The 13587-nt window shown below is 38.6% G+C and overlaps 2 protein-coding genes across 2 annotated transcripts; both read right to left on the minus strand.

Annotated features, from left to right (window-relative positions):
* Window positions 1-8116: 8116 nt before the first annotated feature.
* On the minus strand, window positions 8117-8440 carry LOC308309619 (alpha-ketoglutarate dehydrogenase component 4-like; the record flags this gene model as incomplete). Its single annotated transcript, XM_080755530.1, has 1 exon — window positions 8117-8440. The coding sequence occupies one exon, from the start codon at window positions 8438-8440 to the stop codon at window positions 8117-8119; it is 324 nt and encodes a 107-aa protein (XP_080611656.1).
* A 1155-nt stretch (window positions 8441-9595) lies between these two features.
* Window positions 9596-10516, minus strand: LOC308309620 (general transcription factor IIH subunit 3-like; the record flags this gene model as incomplete). Its single annotated transcript, XM_080755531.1, has 1 exon — window positions 9596-10516. The coding sequence occupies one exon, from the start codon at window positions 10514-10516 to the stop codon at window positions 9596-9598; it is 921 nt and encodes a 306-aa protein (XP_080611657.1).
* Between the last annotated feature and the right edge of the window lie 3071 nt (window positions 10517-13587).

Below are 13587 nucleotides of genomic sequence, written 5' to 3' on the forward strand. Positions count from 1 at the left end.
AAAAACATGGGTTATAGCCCATCGTTTTTTTAATTTTTGAAAAAAATGTTATCCTCATTTTTCATCATTTTTGAACATGGGCTATAGCCCCTACCGTACGGCATACTATAGCACGCCGTTTTTCATCATTTTTGAGGATTTGAAGAAATTTCAAAATTTCAAAAAACATGGGTTATAGCCCATCGTTTTTTGAATTTTTGAAAAAAATGTTATCCTCATTTTTCATCATTTTTGAACATGGGCTATAGCCCCTACCGTACGGCATACTATAGCACGCCGTTTTTCATCATTTTTGAGGATTTGAAGAAAATTCAAAATTTCAAAAAACATGGGTTATAGCCCATCGTTTTTTAATTTTTTTAAAAAAATGTTATCCTCATTTTTCATCATTTTTGAACATGGGCTATAGCCCCTACCGTACGGCATACTACAGCACGCCGTTTTTCATCATTTTTGAGGATTTGAAGAAATTTCAAAATTTCAAAAAACATGGGTTATAGCCCATCGTTTTTTTAATTTTTGAAAAAAATGTTATCCTCATTTTTCATCATTTTTGAACATGGGCTATAGCCCCTACTGTACGGCATACTATAGCACGCCGTTTTTCATCATTTTTGAGGATTTGAAGAAAATTCAAAATTTAAAAAAACATGGGTTATAGCCCATCGTTCTTTGAATTTTTGAAAAAAATGTTATCCTCATTTTTCATCATTTTTGAACATGGGCTATAGCTCCTACCGTACGGCATACTATAGCACGCCGTTTTTCATCATTTTTGAGGATTTGAAGAAAATTCAAAATAAAAAAAAACATGGGTTATAGCCCATCGTTTTTTTAATTTTTGAAAAAAATGTTATCCTCATTTTTCATCATTTTTGAACATGGGCTATAGCCCCTACCGTACGGCATACTATAGCACGCCGTTTTTCATCATTTTTGAGGATTTGAAGAAATTTCAAAATTTCAAAAAACATGGGTTATAGCCCATCGTTTTTTGAATTTTTGAAAAAAATGTTATCCTCATTTTTCATCATTTTTGAACATGGGCTATAGCCCCTACCGTACGGCATACTATAGCACGCCGTTTTTCATCATTTTTGAGGATTTGAAGAAAATTCAAAATTTCAAAAAACATGGGTTATAGCCCATCGTTTTTTTAATTTTTGAAAAAAATGTTATCCTCATTTTTCATCATTTTTGAACATGGGCTATAGCCCCTACCGTACGGCATACTACAGCACGCCGTTTTTCATCATTTTTGAGGATTTGAAGAAATTTCAAAATTTCAAAAAACATGGGTTATAGCCCATCGTTTTTTTAATTTTTAAAAAAAATGTTATCCTCATTTTTCATCATTTTTGAACATGGGCTATAGCCCCTACCGTACGGCATACTACAGCACGCCGTTTTTCATCATTTTTGAGGATTTGAAGAAATTTCAAAATTTCAAAAAACATGGGTTATAGCCCATCGTTTTTTGAATTTTTGAAAAAAATGTTATCCTCATTTTTCATCATTTTTGAACATGGGCTATAGCCCCTACCGTACGGCATACTATAGCACGCCGTTTTTCATCATTTTTGAGGATTTGAAGAAAATTCAAAATTTCAAAAAACATGGGTTATAGCCCATTGTTTTTTGAATTTTTGAAAAAAATGTTATCCTCATTTTTCATCATTTTTGAACATGGGCTATAGCCCCTACCATACGGCATACTATAGCACGCCGTTTTTCATCATTTTTGAGGATTTGAAGAAATTTCAAAATTTCAAAAAACATGGGTTATAGCCCATCGTTTTTTGAATTTTTGAAAAAAATGTTATCCTCATTTTTCATCATTTTTGAACATGGGCTATAGCCCCTACCGTACGGCATACTATAGCACGCCGTTTTTCATCATTTTTGAGGATTTGAAGAAAATTCAAAATTTCAAAAAACATGGGTTATAGCCCATCGTTTTTTAATTTTTTTAAAAAAATGTTATCCTCATTTTTCATCATTTTTGAACATGGGCTATAGCCCCTACCGTACGGCATACTACAGCACGCCGTTTTTCATCATTTTTGAGGATTTGAAGAAATTTCAAAATTTCAAAAAACATGGGTTATAGCCCATCGTTTTTTTAATTTTTGAAAAAAATGTTATCCTCATTTTTCATCATTTTTGAACATGGGCTATAGCCCCTACTGTACGGCATACTATAGCACGCCGTTTTTCATCATTTTTGAGGATTTGAAGAAAATTCAAAATTTAAAAAAACATGGGTTATAGCCCATCGTTCTTTGAATTTTTGAAAAAAATGTTATCCTCATTTTTCATCATTTTTGAACATGGGCTATAGCTCCTACCGTACGGCATACTATAGCACGCCGTTTTTCATCATTTTTGAGGATTTGAAGAAAATTCAAAATTAAAAAAAACATGGGTTATAGCCCATCGTTTTTTTAATTTTTGAAAAAAATGTTATCCTCATTTTTCATCATTTTTGAACATGGGCTATAGCCCCTACCGTACGGCATACTATAGCACGCCGTTTTTCATCATTTTTGAGGATTTGAAGAAATTTCAAAATTTCAAAAAACATGGGTTATAGCCCATCGTTTTTTGAATTTTTGAAAAAAATGTTATCCTCATTTTTCATCATTTTTGAACATGGGCTATAGCCCCTACCGTACGGCATACTATAGCACGCCGTTTTTCATCATTTTTGAGGATTTGAAGAAAATTCAAAATTTCAAAAAACATGGGTTATAGCCCATCGTTTTTTTAATTTTTGAAAAAAATGTTATCCTCATTTTTCATCATTTTTGAACATGGGCTATAGCCCCTACCGTACGGCATACTACAGCACGCCGTTTTTCATCATTTTTGAGGATTTGAAGAAATTTCAAAATTTCAAAAAACATGGGTTATAGCCCATCGTTTTTTTAATTTTTAAAAAAAATGTTATCCTCATTTTTCATCATTTTTGAACATGGGCTATAGCCCCTACCGTACGGCATACTACAGCACGCCGTTTTTCATCATTTTTGAGGATTTGAAGAAATTTCAAAATTTCAAAAAACATGGGTTATAGCCCATCGTTTTTTTAATTTTTGAAAAAAATGTTATCCTCATTTTTCATCATTTTTGAACATGGGCTATAGCCCCTACTGTACGGCATACTATAGCACGCCGTTTTTCATCATTTTTGAGGATTTGAAGAAAATTCAAAATTTCAAAAAACATGGGTTATAGCCCATCGTTCTTTGAATTTTTGAAAAAAATGTTATCCTCATTTTTCATCATTTTTGAACATGGGCTATAGCTCCTACCGTACGGCATACTATAGCACGCCGTTTTTCATCATTTTTGAGGATTTGAAGAAAATTCAAAATTTAAAAAAACATGGGTTATAGCCCATCGTTTTTTTAATTTTTGAAAAAAATGTTATCCTCATTTTTCATCATTTTTGAACATGGGCTATAGCCCCTACCGTACGGCATACTATAGCACGCCGTTTTTCATCATTTTTGAGGATTTGAAGAAATTTCAAAATTTCAAAAAACATGGGTTATAGCCCATCGTTTTTTGAATTTTTGAAAAAAATGTTATCCTCATTTTTCATCATTTTTGAACATGGGCTATAGCCCCTACCGTACGGCATACTATAGCACGCCGTTTTTCATCATTTTTGAGGATTTGAAGAAAATTCAAAATTTCAAAAAACATGGGTTATAGCCCATCGTTTTTTTAATTTTTGAAAAAAATGTTATCCTCATTTTTCATCATTTTTGAACATGGGCTATAGCCCCTACCGTACGGCATACTACAGCACGCCGTTTTTCATCATTTTTGAGGATTTGAAGAAATTTCAAAATTTCAAAAAACATGGGTTATAGCCCATTGTTTTTTGAATTTTTGAAAAAAATGTTATCCTCATTTTTCATCATTTTTGAACATGGGCTATAGCCCCTACCATACGGCATACTATAGCACGCCGTTTTTCATCATTTTTGAGGATTTGAAGAAATTTCAAAATTTCAAAAAACATGGGTTATAGCCCATCGTTTTTTGAATTTTTGAAAAAAATGTTATCCTCATTTTTCATCATTTTTGAACATGGGCTATAGCCCCTACCGTACGGCATACTATAGCACGCCGTTTTTCATCATTTTTGAGGATTTGAAGAAAATTCAAAATTTCAAAAAACATGGGTTATAGCCCATCGTTTTTTGAATTTTTGAAAAAAATGTTATCCTCATTTTTCATCATTTTTGAACATGGGCTATAGCCCCTACCGTACGGCATACTATATCACGCCGTTTTTCATCATTTTTGAGGATTTGAAGAAAATTCAAAATTTCAAAAAACATGGGTTATAGCCCATCGTTTTTTAATTTTTGAAAAAAATGTTATCCTCATTTTTAATCATTTTTGAACATGGGCTATAGCCCCTACCGTACGGCATACTATAGCACGCCGTTTTTCATCATTTTTGAGGATTTGAAGAAATTTCAAAATTTCAAAAAACATGGGTTATAGCCCATCGTTTTTTGAATTTTTGAAAAAAATGTTATCCTCATTTTTCATCATTTTTGAACATGGGCTATAGCCCCTACCGTACGGCATACTATAGCACGCCGTTTTTCATCCTTTTTGAGGATTTGAAGAAAATTCAAAATTTCAAAAAACATGGGTTATAGCCCATCGTTTTTTGAATTTTTGAAAAAAATGTTATCCTCATTTTTCATCATTTTTGAACATGGGCTATAGCCCCTACCGTACGGCATACTATAGCACGCCGTTTTTCATCATTTTTGAGGATTTGAAGAAAATTCAAAATTTCAAAAAACATGGGTTATAGCCCATCGTTTTTTTAATTTTTGAAAAAAATGTTATCCTCATTTTTCATCATTTTTGAACATGGGCTATAGCCCCTACCGTACGGCATACTATAGCACGCCGTTTTTCATCATTTTTGAGGATTTGAAGAAATTTCAAAATTTCAAAAAACATGGGTTATAGCCCATCGTTTTTTGAATTTTTGAAAAAAATGTTATCCTCATTTTTGAACATGGGCTATAGCCCCTACCGTACGGCATACTATAGCACGCCGTTTTTCATCATTTTTGAGGATTTGAAAAAATTTCAAAATTTCAAAAAACATGGGTTATAGCCCATCGTTTTTTTAATTTTTGAAAAAAAATGTATCCTCATTTTTCATCATTTTTGAACATGGGCTATAGCCCCTACCGTACGGCATACTACAGCACGCCGTTTTTCATCATTTTTGAGGATTTGAAGAAATTTCAAAATTTCAAAAAACATGGGTTATAGCCCATTGTTTTTTGAATTTTTGAAAAAAATGTTATCCTCATTTTTCATTATTTTTGAACATGGGCTATAGCCCGTACCGTACGGCATACTATAGCACGCCGTTTTTCATCATTTTTGAGGATTTGAAGAAAATTCAAAATTTCAAAAAACATGGGTTATAGCCCATCGTTTTTTGAATTTTTGAAAAAAATGTTATCCTCATTTTTCATCATTTTTGAACATGGGCTATAGCCCATACCGTACGGCATACTACAGCACGCCGTTTTTCATCATTTTTGAGGATTTGAAGAAATTTCAAAATTTCAAAAAACATGGGTTATAGTCTTGGCTTCCAAACTACACAGACAGAGGTGTAAGCCTATGTTAAATTTTTTAGTAAGAGTTTTGAAATATAAACTGCCATAGTTTAAGGGGGGAAAAAAACCTGTACTCTTTCTATCCTGTCTAATTTCCCTGTGGAAGATGACAGACTGAAAGTGTTTGAAAGTGACAGTGCAGTGGAGAATAATGGAGATCGCTTCCTTTTTTCTCCTCTACTGCTTCCTATACTTCTCTGGAACCCAATTACAAAATTGCAGCAGGCAGGGTCGGGACAAGTCAAACTACACATGAGATACATAATTTTACCTTTTCATGCTGTTTGCTAAAGATATACATTTGGGGTCCCGAAATTGAAGCAATTGGGTGAGGACTGGTGGTGGAACACAGGTCACCAGATGAAATGTAACAGATTATATAGCTATGGTTAATGCACTAGCTGGTCAGCTACAGCTACGGTATAGCTTCCATTACTTTGAGACACATTTCTGTATCTCAAATAATTTCACAGACTCACAGTAAATAAGTATAGAAGAACTACGATATACTGATGAAATAATAACTGCTCAATTTAAGCCCTTTAGGATCATTTGAGAGCAGCTAGGGAGGTAGGACGGTAATATTTGTTCGGGGCGAATTTCAATATCATTCTTTGGATTTGTTGGGGGGGGGGAAGCAACATATGGTCAGCCAGCACATAATATTGGTAGCATCAGTAATTCTCATGGAAACCACTACAGTTCATCAGCTACACTGATATGTTGAATTATGTAATGAACAATTACCAGCTTTTTCTCATCACAAATTCACTCAGATGCTTTAGACAGCGCAGGCAGCTTGCATGCTGAACACACTTTGAGCATGGGAGATTCTACACAGCATTTACCATAAAGTGCTGGACTGCAGAGATAACAATCTCAGACTTATGCTTTTAATGTTCATGGCGTTAACACCATGGACATTACATTACATTTACTTTTCTTTAACATGATTTCATTCCCTACTAGAATCATTCTGATTCTTCAATATAAGATTGAACAAGTTTAAGAGTCCTAGCTAGAATGGTGTGGAAAGCTCACCCTATATAGCTGCTACTTAGTCTCTCGATGGGTACCCAGATTGCACCCAACTCAACAAAAAAGTGCTTTGACCTGAATGACTGGCAATGGCATCATTAGAGTCCTCTGTGGGAATGGAGTGCTTTCGGAGGCTAATCAAAGACTATACCAAGCACTCTAGAGTCTATGACTGGTGGTTCTCAAACTTTTTAATTTAAGCACCCCCAAATTCATTATTTGGCCACAGACCCCCATCTGAATAGTGTATGTATGCCAGGGACCCCCGTATAAGATTTGTTGTTGAAATGTTAAAAGAAATATTCAAAATATTCTATTTTCTCCATATGTCCAGCTTTTAGTGTGTGTAAGTGTAAACACAAACTTTGTCCTAACACAAACATTAAATGCCATCGATAATGAATGGCCAGTTTACACAAACATTGAAGACGAAGCTGAGAACGCAAATTGTGATTGGCTGAGATGATGTATGATGATGTACGATGATAAGAGCGCCCCTCATTTAACACGGTTGGGTTAAAATGGTTTAACAGATCTCTGATACTATCAACTAAATTTGGCTGAGGACCGCCTGTAACCCCCTCAAGAACCCACTTTGAGACTCACCTACCCACCTGTACCCTAGGCCTGTCAACAGATCCATGGATGACACAGACGCCAATATCCCTAACTCACATGGACAACAGGAGGACCAATGTACAATTTGCTGTCCATACGTTGAAGATCTCACCGACTACTCAAACAAAGAATATTTACTTTATACTGATTAGGCTCATGGTGGCACCTTTTGGGGGATCTAACTTTTAAACCGTGTCACAAACAAATGTGATTTTGCCAGATGCTTCAAAAGTGTCTCGACTACATTTTCTACTTCTCTACTAGCAACCGTAAAGTCGACCTTCGTAGACACTAGGCCAATGGGAGACTTACCCATAAAAGCCATAGCCTGAACGCCGCAACGTGAAGCCGTGAGCTGAGGCAGAGGCTGTGGCACACACACCGATTCACCTGGCAGTTATGACTGAGTCATTCTTGTTTCTTCTTGGTGGCTCATTGGGAGGCCCAATTGAAAGACACCGCTGGGTAAGTTACTTCCGTCTTCCATGAAGAGCTGCCTGGACATCCTATTGGTAGAAAACAAAAGAATAGAATGTTGCAGAGACCAACGTACAGTGGTACTGTGATGGTATGTTTGCAAATAAATATATTGTTTAAGAATTTAAGCGAAACACATCTGACATAGGCTAGATGGCTGCCGGACCACAACACAAAAAGCTCACTGTATTAAAAAAAAAATCACATCCGTGTGAACTGAGTGGTGCAACTCCCCTCTCCCCCTGCCTGCGAGGGACTAGAGAGGGACTTCGCTTGTGTTCTCTGGGTCACCATACTGCATGTGCATGTCACTCGGGTCCACCACGCTGGATGTAGTCCATCTCTTCCACCGTCACCGGTCTCCTCCTGTATCTCTGAGGGAGCCTCTGAATAGAGGTCAGGGTGTCTGTTGTGCCAGGAGGCAGAGTTACAGGCCCCGGGGGTCTCCAGTATGGAGGTTCCACTGCGGCCGGAGGGGGACTAGGAGAACTCTGTGACGGGAAGTCGACCGCTAATTTCTTCACCGCCTCTTGGGCATTTGGTTTTGGGAAGCCGTTCCTTCTGGGAAATGTAATCAGAGGGGTATGAGGCCGCACAGCCTGAATAGCCGCGCGACCGACGGGAGCTGCCATTCTGGAACCGACTATGCTCCCCATGGTTTACAGCCAGGTAACAGAGGCTACGTGATCACCTTCTGAAAACAGTGACAGTCAGATGATCCTGTAAGGTCAAATGTTCAGGCCATAGCGCCATTAGCAATGTGGGAATGTTTCCAAAGGATTACTATCTTTAATTTCTTACTCTGACTGGCATCTGTTGGTTTTTGACCAAATATGGAGATGACTGATGTTATATTAGTGATGTCATCTTCTGATATAATATACTGTATGACTGATGTTATAGACTGGATTAGGTGCTGCCCTCAAAACCCCATCGTTGTGATTTATTTAACTGAGATGCTAAGAGGAGCATGAGGCTATGACCGGCTGCTTCACACAGCATAACAATTCACGATCCTCAAAACAACAGGTTTTGAAATCGCTTACACACAACCTGTGTGCATATTATGCGTGCAGCCTGTACACAGTATACACGCACCATCCCGCTCCCTCAGGTCCAGCGATGCCGGCCTCCCGGTGATCCCCAAGAGAATCAGGCTCAAAACCTGGGGCGACAGGGCCTTCTCCGTGGCCGCCCCTACCCTCTGGAATGCCCTCCCCAAACAGATCCGGGATGCCCCCTCACTCCCCACCTTCAAAACCCACCTGTACTGTTCTTATTGGTTTTTACTCTTATTTTACTTGTTTTCTAATAAAGTTGTAATTTTCTCATGTCCCCCCCCCCCCCACCCCACCCCACCCCACCCCGGCCACCACACATGTAAAGCGTCTTTGGGTATTAGAAAAGCGCTATATAAGTCCCAGGTATTATTATTTCATAGCTTACTTCAATAAATATAACTGAATGGCAAGCTATAATAACATTCACATCTTCACATTTTGGCTTCTGACATTTGATTTGAACCTCACAGTCTGACAAAGATGAATGAATCTATCACACCACCAATTTAACATTAATTCAACATTAACACACTATATATTTTCTCATAATTTGATAATCAAATTGACAATTACACCCCAAAACAGCAGAATGATTATGTGGATGCATTGTAAGCACCAAATGTATTTGTTTCAATTTATGTAGGCATATCAGATTTTATTTTATTTCCGAGTGGTGCATGACTTTGTGTGTAGGATAAGAACTAGACATATAAAATAATGCACATGTCAGATGGATGGCTTGATCTTCTTTGACTTGAAAGGCAGCTTTGGCTTAAAGGCAGCCTCGCAACATGGGCAGATGGGACTGAATTTGCAGAATATTGATAAACACACTGAACATACATGGCCAATTTCAACGAGGTTGCGATGGCAAAAGCATGCAGGTCTGTAGTCTACGTCTACAGGCGGCGGCACCACCAGCTGTGAGCGTTGGTCAGCATCGGGCAGAAATATCCACAAGAGGTATTGCGCTAGGGCAATCGTCTGTGGTACTTTTACATACAAGCCTCCAGTCATGTCACAAGCTTGCTGAAGAAGACTCGAGTCTAAGTCCAGCACACAGGCATCTATCAGGATATTCTGCTTTTGAGCAGCAAAAACCACATTCATGAAGTTCGTGTACTGGAGAGCACAGTCTTCTGCTGCTGCGCCAGCTACTTTTACCACCAATATTCTTGATTTCATTTCTTGCGAAGCTTCCAGTTCCTTTGTGACTCTGTGAATATAGCAGAGAGCTTTCGCAAGGGATCCAGTCAATAACGTATGAGTTGAATGTCCCTTTACCTCAACTCTCGACATGACATTCCTTATATCCTGAGTAATAAGGTTATTGGCAACCGCTAGAAGTTCATACTTCCCATCCCCACTTGAAGATGGAACATGTCCTGCAGAGCCATCCCCAGCAACAGCAGTTTCCCCAGAGTTCTTACTGGGATACAGAAAGTAACTGTCTTGACAGTGGCTGGCAATAACAGCTAATTTGTTTGTCCTGGACATGACCAGGTGTGAGTTACCAACTACCATGACAGCATCCAAACACTTGGACAGGGTGAACTCTACATCTCGCTGCTGAGCTTGCTGTCCCCACCAGATGGGATTTACATCCACAACAATGACTAGTAGATTGAACTCATCCTCCAATGTCATATCGAGGGGTAGCACGTGGATGTTGGGCCGGGAGTCATAGATACCAGATGAAATTAGGTAGCTTTCTAGTTCCTGGCAGTGGGCACTTCCATCATATGTGTGTTTCCAACGTCTGTTCTCTCAACCATATACTGTAGACTGCCCAGAGCTCACACGCAGCAAACAGTTGCCTAACAATGCAGATTTGTGCACTCTGAGGAGGCCGCCATATTGAGCTTGAGGCACGGCACGCTGCCACTCAAAGTGACTACTGGCCAATCACAGCATGCCTTTTCCGGGACTTGTCACTGTGGAGGAAGTGATGTCACTGAGGAAGAAGTGCCAAAATTGACATTTGACAAAAGTGATATTGCTACTGCTTACAGTGCTTAGTACTGCTAGATGTATGTCCACTACTAAGGTAAATATGCAAATTCAAACTGATGAGAAGACATGGTTGTGGTAACAGTCTAAAAAAAAAAGAGAAAAAGTCTTGACTTTTTATAACACCCCCTCCCATGGATCAGATCAGCATTAGCATACAAATTCCCTAGAGGGATTTGGTGATTAAAACTTTAATTAATCCAATATTGTTGTGGAAGGTCTGTGGGGGAATGCATAGCGCTCATTAGGAGGTAATTGCCTGTAGTTTAAGGTCTATTTCACAGCTGAGCAGCCCACTGATCTCTTCGTTGCAACAAGGGGAATAAACAAATGTTATATTTAGATTCATGATTCAGTGTCAGTCTCTCTCCTAGTAGGACTAAGGCCCTACTAAGGAGTAGGACTAAGGCCCTACTAAGGAGTAGGACTAAGGCCCTATACGTCCTCTCTGGGGGGGGGGTCCTAAGGATGAATACAAAATGTATATCAACATCGTAAAACCAAAATGTTGAATTGTGGGTTTGAGCTCACATGCCCTGTCGATGTAAATCAAAGGGGGGGGGGGGGGGGGGGGGGGGGGGTTAGTCAGTGGGGAGTGTTGGCTGATGAGTGAATATCAACATCCTAATACATCCTAATACTGGGGGGTCAAATCATGACAGGCAATTCCTGCTGTCAAATTTGTCCAATCGGTATGGTAGAGTATATGTTAAAAGTTTAATACAATATAACCCCATACAATTGGGGTGGTTGTATTTTATCTCGTTGCTCTTCTATTGAGTCATTGTGTCGAACAAAGCTGTTCTATGTACATATCTACACAGTAAAATCCCCAGACTTAACTTGACTCTTGAGACGGTAATGGAACCAAATGTACACTCTCTCACTTACAAATGGATAAATTAACACCCGCAGGATTTTACTGCAGTATGAAACTTTAAGTAAAAGCAATAGAATAATGAAGAAATACCGTTTTAAAAGTAAAGTTGTGCATTCAAAATTATTTTACTTGAGCAACAATGTAAATGTAGGCTACTTATTGACCAGAATGGCCCATTTCCCAATCATAGTATTGGATTGTAATTAGTAATAGATTAATGTGTTGTTAATCCCTTTAAGGAAAAGCAAGTTTCAACAGACATTTCAACAACAAGGCAATTCAAAGTGATTGTACACAAAACACTAAGAGCATTAAGAGAAAGAACACATCATAAAAGGACATTTTGCTACAATAAAAATAATTAGTAATTAAAATGTTGAGAAGAGAAAATAAGCTAAAATAAAACAGATACAATAAGGGAATACAGTTACAGTGTATCACAATAAATGTATTTAAAAGCACAATAAAACAGCAGCAGGAAACATAAAAGTCACACCGCATGACATACGCTTCCATATATGGTCACGCCTCATGACACGTCATGCCACCATATATGGCCATCTTCATATACGAAGATCACAACACTGACATAATCGAACCCTGGATAACCATACATGGAGAAGACTGGATCATCACCTACATCTGCATATATGGAGCCAGCCGGCAACTCTAGATCTGACCTCAAACCTTTAGATCTCCATATATGGAGCTGACCTGTTCTGACATTGCATATGTTGATCCTTCCCCATCCGTCCTTCCTGTTCCGACATTGCATATGTTGATCTGACCTCATCAAACCCTGTACACTCAAGACACGCTCCATATATGGCCAGTACAGAATTCATTCCATATATGTTGATCTGACCCCCCATGCCAAAGCGTCAGCACTCGCCCAGCAGTCTGCCGCTTGCCGTCACCCAGGCGGATGCGTGCACACATCCGCCTCGCATCCGACCCTAAAGGGCGAGGTTGCCTCTCGCCCTCAGGGAGTACATACTGTATGGTACATTATTATGATCATCCACAGCAGAGGAATGATAACCAAAAATACACTCACTACTGTACATGTCAGCTCCTGGGGAACAGATGTGATGTGACAACCATACCAGCCTACCCTCCTCATGAAATACAACTCAACTTGTGCGCACACTGACAGCCATGGAAGAATGCTCCACTGTGTGTGTGTGTGTGTGTGTGTGTGTGTGTGTGTGTGTGTGTGTGTGTGTGTGTGTGTGTGTGTGTGTGTGTGTGTGTGGCCAGGCTGCGTGTACTGTGCATGTGTGCGTGTGTATGGGCTAAGCTTAATCTTTCTATCTGTCAGACAGTCATGCTCCTCACTGTAATTCCATGGTGGTCTTGAACAGATAAACCATATCTCACATCTTAAATGGTTTTCAAGCATAGGGCACTTTACATACTGTATAGCCACGACAGAATATAAAAAAAGATGCCACATTATAGGCCTATAAGAAAATAAAGGAGCACATTCTGATGTTTTGCTTGACTTATACAGTCACTTATAAGTATAGTTCAGTCAGATAACGCACAAATAGAATTAACCAAAATTATAGAATGAGAATACAAGTGTGCATAAAATATTTTATCTTGCCGATGTTGTGCTCTCAGGGCAAGTATCAAACATGTGCCATTTTCCATAGTTTTATGTACTTTACATTTGTATAGCACCCACATAATCAACTTCATTGATTACATCAATGCGCCACAGTGCATTACATCAACCCATTCACACGTCAGTCTCGTTTCACTGTACATTCACAGACGGCCGTAGAAACCATGCGAGGCGCCAACCTGCTCCCTGGTGAGTACA

This window comes from Protomyctophum bolini (assembly GCF_963924005.1).
Source record: "Protomyctophum bolini genome assembly, chromosome: 22".
NCBI classification, from domain to species: Eukaryota; Metazoa; Chordata; class Actinopteri; order Myctophiformes; family Myctophidae; genus Protomyctophum; species Protomyctophum bolini.